This window comes from Trichosurus vulpecula, chromosome 9 (assembly GCF_011100635.1).
Source record: "Trichosurus vulpecula isolate mTriVul1 chromosome 9, mTriVul1.pri, whole genome shotgun sequence".
In the NCBI taxonomy this organism is placed as follows: domain Eukaryota; kingdom Metazoa; phylum Chordata; class Mammalia; order Diprotodontia; family Phalangeridae; genus Trichosurus; species Trichosurus vulpecula.
This window is the reverse complement of record NC_050581.1, coordinates 117,715,569-117,731,041: the sequence shown is the minus strand read 5'-3', so window position 1 is coordinate 117,731,041 and position 15,473 is coordinate 117,715,569. Positions and strand designations below refer to the sequence as shown.

Sequence of the window (15,473 nt, the reverse complement as noted above, 5' to 3'; positions counted from 1 at the left end):
TGCTAGTAACAGGTCTCTTGTGTTATGCTTGGGTTTACCAAGAGTCCACATAGAGGCCCATATTGGACCCAATTGTTCAGCTGCTGCTACAGGCAGGAGGAGAAGGGCACTATCTCGGCCTCCACCCCACCCCCCTTCCCAGCCCAATCCACACACTTTCCAAGGGTGGGCTTATAGAGATGAAGCTCTTCAGGAAGGAATTCCTCCCAGGAGGGAGCTGTGGATGCCCTAAGTCACTGCCCCTCCCCCCCAACCCTATTCTGAGAGTCCTATCGCCATTCACAGCTATGTGGCCAGAGGCTTGGGAGAACGGCATGGCAGTATCCCTCTAAAATGGATAGTCCTTGGGCTTCTAATTTGTCTCTCCACAAAAGGCCTTATTCAGAAAGCTAGGTGCTCCATCGTGCGATGACTGACTTTGATAGGCCTGGCTCTCCTCAACAATGCAAGGTTCTAAGACAACTTCAAAAGGCTCATGATGGAAAATGCTATCTATGTTCAGAGAAAGAATTACAGTCTGAAAGCAGATCAAAGCATACTATTTGCTCTCTTTTTCATTTTGTTTCTTCTTTCTCCTAGTTAATTCCATGGGCTATAATTCTTCTTTGCAATGTGACTGATTTGAAAATATGTTTAATGTGAATGTATATATAGAATATATAGAGTCTATATTGGATTGCATGCCATTTTGGGGAGGGAGGAGGGGAAGGAGGGAGAGAAAATTTGGAACTCAAAAGCTTGTGGAGCTGAATGTTGTAAACTAAAAATGAATTAATTTTTTAAAAAAGCATGGTGCTAGACTTGGAAACCAGAGGCCCTAGACTAGCTGGGTGACCCTGGGCAGATTGCTTACCCTCTCTGAGTCTCAGTTTCCTCATCTGTAAAACAGGAATATAAATATTTGCTTTATCCACCTCACAAGGTTGTTGTGAGGAAGGTTCTTTGCTCAACTACAACATGTGCAAGGTGTTTCTGCAAACCTTAAAGCACCATACAAAAGTCTGTTATTGCTCTGGAAAGGCCAGAGGCCTTTCCATTAAACATTCCATTCACACTCTATCCTAGAGCTAGATTCATCAGGCATGTTTCTTGGGAGAGAGTCATCACAGAACATTGGAAAGCAACAATTTTTTTTCTTTTGAAGGACCTTAGGAGAACCCTCCTTCTCTATCCTGGCAGCCTCTCAGGCAAGTCTTCCTTAGACTCCTCCTGCAGCAGTAAGAGCCATGCCCACGCACAAGATTCTCCTTGTCTGGGTGGGGGGCGGGGGGGGGGGGCTCCAGAACACAGGAAGCCAGGCATCTAGATCGGTGAAAAGCTAAGACAAGTCCCTTCAGCCTCTACTGATCCCTTTCTTCTCTGTGCCATACAAAACACTTCCTCTCCCACTCTGCCCACAGCAGCGTGCGGCTGTCCTCAGGCCTCACCTCTGCCGGATGGATCTCATGACCTGATGGGCGCCCTCGCCCTGGTACAGCCAAGTGTGCTGGCTGTTTCGAACCAGGTCGCTCACCTTCACCTTCTGACTGCCCATGTACTTGTGGAAGTCCCGGAGGTTTAACTGCTTAAACTCCTCCAAACTTAGCACACCTGTGAAGAGCAAAGAGAAGAGACCTTTGTTGGTACCATTAGAGGCTGGGTATATCCTCACCACACACTGGGCAATCCCCTGGATCCAAGGCTCTCTGGTTTTTGTGTTTCTTTGTAGCCCCAGGGCCTGGCACACAGTGAGTGCTTAATAAATGGTGACTTGTAGCCTAAGATCAAACTACAGCCAGAACACGGTAAACTCTGGGCACCACATTTTAGGAGAGAGATGGCCAAGACAGGGCATTTTCAGAATAGGGTGGCTAAAGATGGTGAGAAGACACCAAACCATGTCTCACAGGCAGTGTTTAGCTTGGAGAAGAATACTTAAGGGATCCATCATCTCTGTCTTCAGGTATTTGAAGGGCTGTCCTATGGAGGTGAGAGGAAGCGTTCTGTGGGGCTCCAGAGAGCAGAACTGAGCCCAACGGGGGAGATGTACAGGGAGGCAGGTTTGGCTTAATATAAGGAATGAATTACACATACCTTCCTGAATATAAGAACTTTCTAACAAAGCTGGCCAATAACAGAACAGATTGCCTGATGAGATAATGAACTCCCCAACACTGGGGGTGTTTAATTAGAAGCTGAATGACCACCTGTCAAGTAAGGAATGAAAAATATAAAAGGAATTTCTGCACTGAGTAAATGGTTGCACCAGATAATCTATGAGGTGACTTCCAACTTTAAAATTCTATGATTTGTAAGTCTCTCTCTACTCTAGCAGCATGAATGTATTGGGTGCAACAACCTCTGAATCCATGGCCTAAATAATCTTTTGTCCTAAAAAAATTACTCAATGAGGAGAGGTGACTACAGTTCTCTAGGACAAGGGGAGGCTGCTGGGTAAAACATACATTCCTCTTACTCAGAATCGCCCTTTCAGGGAAGGAATCTGGGTTTCTAAAAGCCTGACTGACCTGAAAGAAGGGCCCAGCATGTCTTCTAAGGGCAGTGTGACAGCTGAGCATCCAAACAAGGAGGACCAGATATCATAGACTATCGGGCTGCCCACCCTAGGCTTCTACCTCTCCCATGGGGCCAAACAGGAATCCACAAGTGTTAATGCCTACTGGAAATCCCACCCATGCTGGAGACCCCATCTCCCTGTCACATAAAGACACAAAATACTGCTTGTTCAACTGCAGCCCCTTTACGGAGCAAGTTTTCTGGGGGGCGGAGGGGGCAGAAATCATCTAGATAAGATGTTTTTCTGAGGTTTCTCACTTCTTTGTTTGCTTTATTTTTAGCAGAAGTTAAATAGGTTGCAATCACATCTGGGACTAATTTAAATGTCTGAGTTATAACTCCATCTCCCTTGCCTCAAAGAGGGAGACAAAAAAAAACAAACCCCTAATAGCCCAAAGAAGTAAAACCACTTTCCTATAATCAGATTAGCTTATGAAAACTTACTAAGACATTTCTCTGAGTTTTGGGTCTTGGTCAGCCCAGGCCATGAGGGAAGTGAAAGCCTACAGGCAGAGGGAGGTTCTTAGAAGTCCATACCCTGGCTTAGCCTCTGTTCTCCTGGGAAATGGCCAGCACTGCTTCTCAGCATGTCATGTTGAGGCTCCCAGTCTTACATGGGCATCTACAATCCTCTGAGCCCTGCCCAGAGTATCTCAAGATGTTAGAAATTACCTGCCTTGCTCATATCTGAACCCTGCAGGCTCACATGCTGACAACAGTGGGTGACGACTGCATCCAAAGTGAGGCTAGGCCAAGAGACCAAGTCCAGTGATGAAAATGTCAACAAAGCTACCCTTCTGGTCAGTAGACTGGCAGGCACAGACAGGATGCTCAGTGACTTTCCTGTGCCAGGACTTCAGTCTCTCCTCCAGTGACTCCCCCCACCATACACCTCCTCTTCCGCCTTGCACCCATCAAGGCCCTGCCTGGTGCTCCCCCAGAAGTCTGAGGATACAAGGCCCTCCACAATCTGCCACTACCTTACCTTTCCAACCATTCTCATATGATGGCCTGTCTCTGTAACTCCACACTATTCTCGCTTCCCCAAATGGGCCCTGTGCTTCCCCCAATCTCTACACTTGGTATATTTTCCCTTTCCCTCTTTACCTGATGAATTACTTACTATTCACCCTTCAACTCATGCTCCTCTTTCAGGAGTGGGCCTTCCTTGATCTTCTCTCCTTCCTCTCCCTATGGGGAACAACATTGCCTCCTGGACCTCAGACAACACTTTGCTACTACAAAACACGTTTCATGCAATAGTGGATGTTACAGTTATTTATAATTCATCCTGAAAACTCCAAATAGATACTTAAGAAACCTCTGTTGGAAATTTTAGGAAATAGACCATTATGCATTCAGGCTTTTCCACATATAAGGATAAGAAGAAGTTGAAGAAGAGAAGGAGGAAAAAAGAAAGGCCCCAGCTCCACAGGGTTTGGCATTTTTGGGAACAAATCAGAGCCCCTCATAGAGAGGGCTAAAGGCTGCATCATCTCAGTAGGTTCCCAGAGATGTGACCATGCTTTTGACTCATTTAAAGGAAGGAGGATGACTGTGATTTTTAGATCTCAGTTGAATGCTAATGGTAGCCTGGATAAATGGTTTCTCCAAAAGAGGGAATGGGACTGGATTTATCACAAACCTTAGGAACATGGGGAACATCAAGCAACAGAAGCCTCATTGCATGCATTCTTCAGCCACCTTAAATGACTGTAGAGAACTCAAGCCCCATTCCTTTTAAGGGAACCTCCAGAGACAATGACTGGTCCAGAGAACATTCCCCCAATGGCCCAGGCTTCATCCCAATCTCTCCATTTTCTTTTTCATCTGAATCCTCCCTCCAGCTGCTTCTGTTGTCTCATGCTTCTATATGCCAATCAAACCCCCAACTTTTATGAATAAATACATTCTGACATTTGCTGAGGTTAAGGTATAGAATAAGCACTTAATAAAGGTTTGTTCTTTTATTCATGTCTAAGTAGCTGTATCCTTTACATTTAAAACCAGTCCACCTTTTAAAGGTTCCCAACTGAGAAAGCAAATTCTGGCCTCCAGTCCTCTCTGCCTGGATGACACTGAGAGGCAGAGGGCATCACCAGGAGTTCCTGGGCACATCACCACAGCCACCCACTCTTCAACAAGATGGCCCCAGTGAGCAATACTACTCTAGACTGGAGGCTTGATGAAGGGGAAAGTCAGGTTGGAAGAGCCCCACCTCTCTGGGGACCTACACACAACATGTATAAGATGGCTGAGGCTGGTGCTCTGGGGAGGATTTGCTCCCTCGGGCAACTGGATTTAGCACAAACCTTGTTGAGGGTCTCTGCCCTTAGAACTTTCCAAACTCACCATCACCATCAGGATCAGCCTTGACGGCAGTATACATCTCCCGGATGTTCTCAGGCGTCATCCACCTCCCATTCCCCAAACGGGTATGGGTCAACACCTGAAATGACAAACACAGATTTATCTTACCTGGATGGAATCCAGGAAGGTCCCTGGGATCCGGATTATATACAATTCTCAGTTACAAACTATCTGCAATTCCCTGAACTTGTTTTGTCCTCTCTATATTTGTGCAGACAATCCTTCCCCCCACACCTGGTATTCCCTCCTTCCTCATCACCACTACAGAAATCCTTTGACCAGCTGTAAGTGTTCTCTCACTCTCAGATTTTTCCTAAAGCACTTTATCTGCATCTCTTTATAAAGTAATCACATTCTACTTTATATCCTATAGTAAATTAGAAATTTCTTGAGGCAGAACTGTCATCTTTTATCTCCTGACCCCTAGTGCTTAAGCACAGTGACTTTACAGAGTAAGGGCTTAAGAAATATTTGTTGAATTGAAATTTGTTGAATGAAGAGAAAATGTGAGGCCCCAAGGAATTATTTATATTCTGAATAATAGATAACATTTATATATGCCTTAAGGTTTGCAAAGTGCTTTATAGATATCTCACTAGACTCAATCAACCTATTTTACAGATGAGGAAACTGAGGCACCACAAGGTGAAGTGACTTGCCCACATAGCTAGTGTCTCAGGCAGGATTTGAACTCAGGTCTTCCTGACTCCAAGTCCTATGCTCATATCCTTTAAGATCTACCAGCCATATTACACCACAGACATGCTCTAAAGGCAGGCCTCCTGTTACACCACAGGTACATTGCTGAAATATTTAAGATCATAAAATTTGGTGCTCTGAGGGGCTTGAGGGGACACCTCAGTTCAGCCTCCTCATTTTACAGATAAAACAACTGAGGTTCTGGAGGGGAAGTGACTTGCTCAGGGTCACCAGGTAATTTAGTAACAAAACCCCATTTCAAGCCATTTTCCAAATCCAGAGCTCCTCTTACATAGTAAGCCAGCCTGGCCTTTATAGCATTCATTGTTTGGTCCATAAACAAAAGTGGATAATCCCCACCCTGGTAATCAGAATCCTGGGCTTTCTCAAGGGTATCAAGACCAGACCCTTGGCCTGACAGGGTAGGAGAGGCCCTAGAGGGAGCCTCCCCTTCCTCTCTTACCCCACCCCCACCCCTACCTTAGCTGTTCCTATGTGGGAAGGCCCAGCCTTCTTCTGAGAGGCCAACAAGACCCTCCAGACCAGGGAAAACAAAAAGAATCCTAAGGATACATAAATGGAAGATCCAGGCCCTGCAAGGGGGAGACTGGCAGTTGACAAAATTAGGCAGTAAAATCCAGAGCTCAGGTCCTCCACTGCGGAAGGACCAAGTACTGAAGGGAGGGGGATTCCTACTGGGATCTGGACTTCAGTGAGTTCCTGAGCCTAGGCACAGCTGTTTCTCTGGGGAGGGGGGTAGTTTTACCTTCTGAAAAGCTTTTCTAAAAAGGGTAAGGAGCAGGCAGAAGAGACTTTACAGTAACACTACTCACTAACTCTGTGCTGCACATGTGGACATACAGGCAGGCAGCTTGCCCAGAGGACTATGGAGGAGCAAGAGCCAAACAAAGCTCCTTCCTCTTGGAGGAAATGCTTCCCCAGTAAGCCCCACTTCCTCTACCTCCTTGAGCTGCAGCTGCCCATCCTGGTTATGGTCCAGCAGATTGAAGATGTCCATTGGGCTGACTTCAATCATTTCCATGGCTTCTTCATAGTCATCTGTGGGCAGCGTCTGGCTCTTCTGCAGCCCTTTCAGCTGGGCCAGGTGGATAATCAGCTTGCACTCTTCCTCACTCAGAAAGTTGGGAATTTCTGCCAGGAAGAAGAGGAAAGGACCATTGGCCAAGTTACCAGTTAAAAGTAAAGCACCCATCAATGGCACCTGAGACACAAACCAAAACTGGGGAAAGCTAAGCTGTGTCTTTAGAGTCCATTAGTTTCTCTGGGTCAGTTTTCTCACCTATAAAATGGAGAGAAGTACATGCAGAAGTACACACTCTCACACACACACACACACACACACACACACAAACACAAATTATTATTGCAATTACAAAAGGACTTGCTTCTAATTCCTTCCTTTCCTCACCAAAAGGCATGACAAAGGGTTAATATCGGGCAGGTTTCAAGGAGACAATTTTCTGACAGTACAGTGACCTGTGGGGCTGACAGTTTCTCTGTAGGAAACCAAGGTTTCAGTCACCTCATCGATGGCAATATTTATAGCCTCCAGTGTGGGAAAAGGACAGAGGTGCCAGTAACCTCACACCCTCTTTAGCCATTGGACCCTATTAGAATCTTACGCTGTACACAATACATTACTCCCCTCAGGAACCCATGGTCTATGACAATCATTAAGAGACTGTGCAGGAGGAGCCACACACCACCCAAGGCCAGGGCCGGGTTGTGCCAGGGTGACTCCCACAGCCCTGTCTCAGCCAGGGTCCCCCCCAGGGCCTTCGCTTAGGTCAGGTTACAACGAAGCAAGTTTCCTTGTGAAACTAAGAAAGTAGTTTAATAGCAAACATTAAGTCCATTCCTATTTATCCATTCATTTTGAACTTAGGTTGGAATTACCTACTGAGTTGCTGGGCTTCTGCAATTACCAAAAGCAGGTTTTGTTTGGACTCTGAACTTGAACTTGGGACACTTGTTTGGATGGTCACTCAGGTTTCTAATGTAGTCCCTAGGCTAGGTATTTTTTTTAATCAATTTAAATACTTCATAGAAGAAATCTGGTCATGAGCCTGTGGGAGAAGTGGTCTCAAAACACAAATTCTGTTTCTGCTCGATGCTCATTTGGTGATCTTCTGCTGTCACTGAATAGATGCTGCCATGACAGTATAACGGGAGTCTTAGCCTACTCCCAGACGAGTCCAATGTTGATCAACTACAGACCTCAGTTCATATGACATTTGTCATTGTTCGGTCATTTCTCAGTCATGTCCAGCTCTTTGTGACCCCATTTGGTGTTTTCTTGGCAAAGACACTGGGATGGTTTGCCTTTCTTTCTCCAGCTCATTTCACAGATGAGGAAACTGAGACAAACAGGGTTACGTGACTTGCCCAGGATCACACAATTAAGTGTCTGACGCCAGATTTTAACTCAGGAAGATGAGTCTTCCTAACTCCAAGCTCGGTGCTCTATCCACTGTGCCACCTAGCGACCCTTTCATGTTACATAAGATACTACAATAAATATTTCTGGGTTGTGCAGACAGCTTGTCCAACGCTTTCAAAATATCCCCTCAAGTCTATCTGCCACTTACCGTATCTCTCTCTCCACTAAGCAATTACTATTAATTACATCTCTCACTGATAACAACAAGAAAAACTGACTGAAGATAAAGGCCAGAGAAGTTGCATACTGTTTGTTCACAGCATAACTATGGCTGTAATGCAGGGTCATGAAGAGACAGGATTCGTGACCCAAACCTGGCACAACCCAAAAGAACCAGGCAAATTCTTTGTGTAAACAACTTCCGAGCCTCTAAATCTCCAATCTAAGCCTCAGCAAAATGCCTGAAAGGTTTACTGGGGGCTGACGGCTGGAAGCCTGCTTAACTAGGTGCAGGGCTAAATCAAGAAGACCTAATTGACTTGGCCAAACGCCTGATTGCTTTTCCACAAAAAAGAAAGAAAGAAAAACCAACTGTTAAAGAGTTTATTAACAGATGCCTAATCCAGGGACCTCCCCAAAGGGGCAGAGTTTGAATAATGGCACCCAGCAGCGACCTAATCGAATGCAAACAAGTCTGATTTACAGACTACCGGAGTTGGAATAAGGAAGCCCCAGGCTGCCCTCATTAACACACCTGCCGAGCTGAGCCCAGGCCCCCCATTAGAAAGCCAAAGATTCTAGGCAAACACCTCATTTGTGTTGTCTTTGTTAAACAGTGGACTCGTAATGAAGGGGCTGGCCAGGGAGCCTATGGAGAGGACCATGTATAAAAAAGCCTTCCTAGGCAGATTCAGCTCCAAGGAACCACTCTGCTCCTCTGAAACATCCGTCTGTCTACAAGGCTAAGTTAAAGGTGCAGGATGGTGGCCAGAGGGTGCATGGAGAGGCTGCTGCTTGCCTTGGTAGGTCTGTGTGGCTACTGCTTTGGAAGGGCTGGGGCACATTTCCCTAGAAGCTCCTCTCGATGCATGTTCATTCCAAGAAGCATGGCCCTATGCTATGATATTGGCTATTCTGAAATGCGAATCCCCAACCTGCTGGAACATGAAACCATGGCTGAAGTGATCCAGCAGTCCTCCAGCTGGCTGCCGCTGCTGGCAAGGGAATGTCACCCAGATGCCCGCATCTTTCTCTGCTCGCTTTTCGCACCAATTTGCCTGGACAGGTAAGACTTTGAACTCCCTATTTCCAGGGAAAAGCTCCCCACAGGGTAGCTAATGACATGTGGCACTATCTCATCATGTCCTTTGGCTCTCTCTTGAGATGGGCCAGCTGGGGTAGCACTTCTCCATCAGCCGCTGGGTTTGTGTGTTTGATGAATCTTATTGAAGCTACTGTAAAAACACAGATGGGTATTTCAGATCACGCGCTCCCAGCATAGAAGCCACCACTGTGGAGTGCCCTACTTTAGATCACTGTAGCCTCCTCTTTCCCACTTCCGCTAGGCGATTACATTCCACTGGGAAATGAGGAACTATCCGACTGATTCAACAGTCGGATTCCCACTTTGCTATTCATGTTTTCCCTCTCTTAGAGCAGGTCTCTTTCAGTCCTGCTGTTCATTCTTAAGGTCTTCGGTTGCTGTAAAGGGGATTATTGAGGATAACCCGTTAGTTACAGCTTAGTAGTCACCAGAACTGGACAGGAGTTCAAGGTTTGATCTTCTCCCTTTTGCTCTCCTGCTGTAAATAGTCCCCCTAAACTACTCACGTGGCAGCCTCCCTTTCAGGAAATAAATGGATCCATACTCCAAGGTGATTCTTAAATTACCCTTTTTTACAGAAAGTGGTGCCAACAAGAACATCCTACTTGCAGCTAGTAATGAAGATGGTGCCAACAGGAGGCCCCCATTTTCCCTCCTTTTCCCATAGCTGTGATTTAGGGATAGAGAACACTAATGGGTTCTGAATGGAAACACCAAAGAGCATCTTGAGGGCTAATGACAAGGCAGGTTAGCCCCCAGCCTACCTGGCACTAAAGGGAGGGAAAAAGCAACTCCTCTGAGAAGAGTGTTTTCCCAATTGATTAACCAGGTATTCACTGTAATTTCATTCAGTTTGACAAATATTTATTAAACTGAAGCCGTATGCACCATACTGTGCTAGGCACTGAAGAATTTTCAGTTCAGCTGAGATAATGTCCCCACTCACATAGAGCTTACATCTAGTGGATAATTTAATGTACAATGATGCATGATAAGTGAGATAAGGATAAGAGATCCACTTCCCAGTGCTGTGTAAGGCTGGGTTGGAGGTGCTGGGGGTGGTGGTGGTGTGTGTGACAGTAAAGCAAGCCTTCATGACTTCCTGGAGATAGTATTTGGGACTGGAAATACCAAGGGGTGAAAGGTTGAAGACCAGAGCTCCCATTGCCCTTTTCTAGAAGGTCTGCAGGTGAAAAGGAACACTCTCCTTGCTTCAGGCGTTCCTGAGCTCCTCCATCCAAAGAAGACCCTGTTTCAGTATTTTATACTCCTCATGTTTCCAGGGTAGGTGGGTGGGTAATTGAAACATTAGTATTTATGGGATGAATGTTTACTGCCCTACCATGGTTTGGGGAGGCCCTATCTGATTGTAAACATTTCTGGAGCACCAAGGTAGCATGATGGATAGAGAGCCGAGTGTGGAGTCAGAAAGACCTGAGTTCAAATGTGACCTCTGACACTGACTACCCGTGTGACCTTGGGCAAGTCATTTAGTCTCTGAATGCCTAGGTTTCCTCAGCTGTAAAACAGAGATAATAGCAGCACCTACCTCCCAAAATGTGGTGAGGGTTAGATGGGATAGTATTTGTAAAGTGCTTAGCACCGTGCCTTACACATAAACATTCCATCCTTCCTTTCCCCAACTATTCTCAGGAAAGATACTGGCATTTAAGACATTCTTTAACCCTTAGTGAACTCACACCAAGATAGCGCAGGGTATTAGAAAGAGTGCTGATGCTAAAGTCCACGCTATGACTTCAGGTCCTGGCTCTGCCACTTACTAGCTGTGGGTCCTTTGGGAAGTAATAACCTCTTCTGTAAATTGAACAGAACGATTCTTGTGCACGGGTCTGTTGGTCTGAGAATCTGAGAGCCTGACAGAAATGTGAGCCAACACTTCAAACTGAAAGCCCTCCCTGCCTTGGCTCATTGTTTTATGAGTTGCTCTAGACCAAAACATTCCTCAGCTCAGGGCACACCTCCCGTGGAAGATAAAGAACTTAAGTCTCCTGTCTGTGTGTGTAGCCCTTCCTTAAGGAGTGTCGGCACTCTTCCTCCTTTAGGATCATCTACCCCTGCAGAAGTCTTTGTGAAAGTGTTCGGGACAGCTGTGCCCCCATCATGGCTTGTTATGGATACCCCTGGCCCCAGATCCTCCAGTGCGATAATTTTCCTGTAGATCACAGTCTGTGCATCTCTGCAATCACCGACGACATGAGTACGAGCAGGAGAAGTAAGTTGGCCTTGTTTAGTACTACTGCTACTGCTATGGCCACAAGTACCACTACCACTACCACTACCACTGCACACAGACCTAGTCATGATAACAAAGGCTGTTCTTCCCTCAGTGCTCAAATATGTATGTGTGTTTGGCAGGTGGGTCATCAAGCCCATAGGCTTGTTTTATAATGTATACGATCACAGGATTTAGAGCTAGAAGGGACTCAGAAGCTCATCTAGTCCCTTTGAAAAAAAACTTCAGTCTAAACAAGTTAAGTGACTTGCCTAAGGTCATACAGATAAGTAGAAGAGCCAGGAACCTGACTCAGCTCCACTGGCTTTAGATCCAGGGCTCTTAAAAAAAAAAAACAACAAAACCAAACAAACCAAAAAACCCAACACTTTAAAACAGGTGTGTACATATAGAGAATTGCATAAGAGAGTAACAAAATTATCCCATAAGTGATACCCCATTTGCATTTTTTTCTTTTGTGCATTGCTCTTTTTTCCTGGTGATCACTACTATCTTGCCTCTGCCCTCCCTTGTAACTAGTCAGTACACTGACCATGTCCTGAGAAGGTTCGCTGGTAGCTCCAGTCCAATGCCTCTCTTCCCAGAGATGGGAGCTATTTCTCAGCACCAGCTGCTGCTTCTGTTTTCCCTTTCATTATTAAGGCCACCATGTCAATTGTTCTTCTGCCTCTGCTCATTTCACTGTGCCAGTCCATGTCAATGTTGCCATATTTCTTTGAATACCTCATACTCATCATTTCTTACAACACAAAAAAATTCCATTATATTCACATGCCACAATTTGTCCAGCCATTCACCAATTTACAGCCACCTATCTTGTTTTTAGTTCTTCCTACAACAAAAAGTTCCATAATAAACATTCCTAAATAGGGTCTTTTCCCTCTCTCTTTAACATCCTTCAGATAGCTGCCTAACAAACAGCTTCACTGCTGGGCCAAAGGGTCTGAGCAGGGCTTTTTGAGTGTCCTTCCAAGCTGTGTACCAGAAGGGCTGAACCAATTCACAGCTCCACCACTAGTGGGTTGATGCTGCCCTTATCCTTTTACAGCCCCTCCATCAAATGTCATTTCCCTCTTTCGTCATATCTGACACTGACAGGTGTGAAGTGAAACCTCAGAAGTGTGTTAATTTTCATCTCTTGTGATTTGGAGCATTTTTAGATGTCTATGGATAGCTTGCATTTCTTCATTTGAGAACTGCTTTGACCACTCACATATTTCGGAATCCAGAGCTAGGAGAAAAGAGAGCTGACTAGCCAAGTCAGAGGTATTCTGCTAGCATCACAAAAAGAAACAAACAGAAGAAAGTTCAGTCTTTATGGAGCTAAAAAAGCAACCAGCACCACTGCTCTGGCCCTTGAGCCCTGTATAATGCAGTGAGATGCTGGGACATGGGCTTCTGGCAGCCCTCCTTCCACAGCCCTGGCAGGTGTAGGAGTTAAATGGCTAAGTTGCCAGGCACAGAGAGAACTCTGGCTCCCAAGTTCACCAGTTTGGCACCTAGTTCCCCTGCTGCTGAGAACAATGGCTTCCAGTCAGTGGCATTCTCCCCTTCCCCCACCAGTTCCTCGAGCCAGCTGCCGGGACTGTGAGTTGGAAGATGCAAGCTCCCCAAAGGAGGTTCTGGATACCTTCTGTACCAATGATTTTGGTGAGTACAACTGCCCTGGCATTCCCCAGTGCCTCAGCTCCCATGACCCTCACTCCGTCCAGCAAACAAAGGTGAACGTACATGTTCTGTATCCCCAGCACTGTGCTAAATACCTCTGTGAGGACACAGGGCAATTCATTTGAAGGTGATGTTCAAATGCCAAAGTAAGGGTCACAAGACAAAATGTCAGTGTTTTGGGTCAAAGGTCAATGAAACAAAAAAAAGTCATGTCCTACATGGCAGGGCAATGGCCCTTCTACTGTTAAATGACAACAGAGGTGGAGTTTCCTTACAGCATTTGGGATTTCAAAGAGCCTGAGAGTTTACCCAAAGTGAGTCAGACTGAGAAGTTTTTAGCTCACACTCAGACAACTCAGGATGTCAGGGGAGGGGGAGTTCAAGCTGATATAAGCTAATAAGCATTCATTAATATGTAGAGTGAGGCTGGAGACTTTGCACAGCCCTCCCTCACTTAAATCCAATTCACTTGCAAGTCATGGCATTACCTTCCTGTCATGGTGCCCTTAGAGAACAAGAACAAACAACAAAAACTATGAAAAGTACTGTGACAGGCACTGGGCTGGTAGCAACATTAAGTGCTTATGTTCTGGGCACAGGGGATACAAATACAAGCAACAAGAAAGAGTCCTTGCCCTCCAGAAGTTTACATTCAGAACGAGGGAAGACCAGACATAAAAGGTAGCTGAAAAGGACTGGGGGATTTAGGACCGGGATAGTGGAGAAGCAGAGCCTGGAAAGGAATGAAGGGAAGCTAGCCTGGGCCCATCCCCAAAACCGAGACCCAAGAAGAACTCACCAATAGGAGAAGGGGATCAACTGGATATACAAAGAAAAAAAGAAAAAATGTAGGCTCAAGAAATTTATATCCTACTAAAAGGATGCAGGATAAATAGATAAGAATATTCATGACAACGGGAGGGGCAAGGAGAGAGCTCCAAGCACTAAGGGCATCAGGAAAGGCTTCTGGCAGGAAAAGCACAATTGGGCCAGAAATGGTGAGAGGATCCATTTCCAGAAGAGACAAATTTCTCATGCCTCTGCAGAGGCTCTGCCAGCCCTGCCTGTGTCCTGGGCAATAAGGTAGGTAACCTTAGGCAGTTTCCTGGTAACAGGTAGGCCTGAGGACCGTGACCGGCAGACAGGACACTTGGCCAGCTTTGGAGCTGCTGCCATTTGCCACCCATCCGTGCCTTATCCTGAATGATTCTCTTGCCCCCTGCCAATCCTCCACCAAGGCTCCATCCACTGCACTTGGGGGTGGGGTCCTCTGGTTCTCTTGCTATCTTTGCCATATGACCTGCTTGCCTCATCTTCCAGCTATGTAGGTCCTTGATATGATCTTTCACCCCAGTGCTCAGAAACAAGCCATCACTGATAACATGCTGCAGCCTCCTTCCACCTATCTCATGTTTTTTTTTAGAGGAGGAGGGAGAAGGGGACTTTGAGGTCAGCTATTCTAGTCCTTTCTCAGCTTTCAGTCTGACCACTAAGGTATTTCTATTTGAAAGATAACTGACTGAGAGAGAAGTCCAGGGAATTTGATGAGAGTGGAAGGGCACACGGAAGTAGAAAACAGGGAACATGGTAACAGAGCCAGGGACCTGAAAACTGCAGGAGGAAAAGACTCCAAGGCCACATGTCTGGTGGCCCAGGAGATCAAGGTATAGTGCAACTCTGTTTTGTTTTACCTGTTCTAGCTGTGAAGATTCACATCTCTAGGAGAAACCGGACCTCGTCCAGCATCTTTGACTATGATATGGACTCCCGGCTGGAGGTGCTGAAGCGAGGGCCCCTGCTGCCAACAGAAGTTCACCCCAGACTGAAGCAGTGGCTAGAGTGGGATGCTACCTGTGTGCACAACCTCATGCGGGGCACTCACACAGGGGCCTACATTATCAGTGGTGAGGTCCAGGGCAACCGACTGGTGGTTAACAAGGTTTATGCCTGGAACAAGAGGAACCGGAACCTGCATCTTGCAGTCAGAAAGTGGAAGCACCACCGGTGCAGAGAGTAGGACAGCCTCACTAGCAGGAGAAAGGTGTGAAGTCAGATGCCTCCCTCATCCTGGGGCGATCTTATACCTTTTCAACCTAAGGACTCTGACTGGAAAGCCAAAACTCTGGCAGGGAGGCTATCTCACTTAGATCCCTAGTAATTGATTATCCAAGAAAAAAATGACTTGTTGATCCAGCTCTTGT

General features: G+C 46.1%; 2 protein-coding genes across 2 annotated transcripts in view; one reads left to right on the top strand and one right to left on the bottom strand.

Annotated features, from left to right (window-relative positions):
- The window catches only part of P4HTM (prolyl 4-hydroxylase, transmembrane), a 28,690-nt gene that overhangs the window by 7,155 nt on the left and 6,062 nt on the right, over positions 1 to 15,473 (bottom strand). The window contains exons 3-5 of the mRNA XM_036737371.1: positions 6,587 to 6,777; positions 4,909 to 5,005; positions 1,428 to 1,590 (exon numbers count right to left, since the gene is read on the bottom strand). Of these exons, the coding sequence (XP_036593266.1) occupies positions 1,428 to 1,590; positions 4,909 to 5,005; positions 6,587 to 6,777 (451 nt within the window). The remainder of the gene's footprint in view (positions 1 to 1,427; positions 1,591 to 4,908; positions 5,006 to 6,586; positions 6,778 to 15,473) is intronic.
- Positions 9,007 to 15,289, top strand: LOC118830523 (secreted frizzled-related protein 5-like). Its single transcript, XM_036737373.1, has 4 exons — positions 9,007 to 9,311; positions 11,414 to 11,583; positions 13,168 to 13,254; positions 14,973 to 15,289. The coding sequence occupies exons 1-4, from the start codon at positions 9,007 to 9,009 to the stop codon at positions 15,287 to 15,289; spliced, it is 879 nt and encodes a 292-aa protein (XP_036593268.1).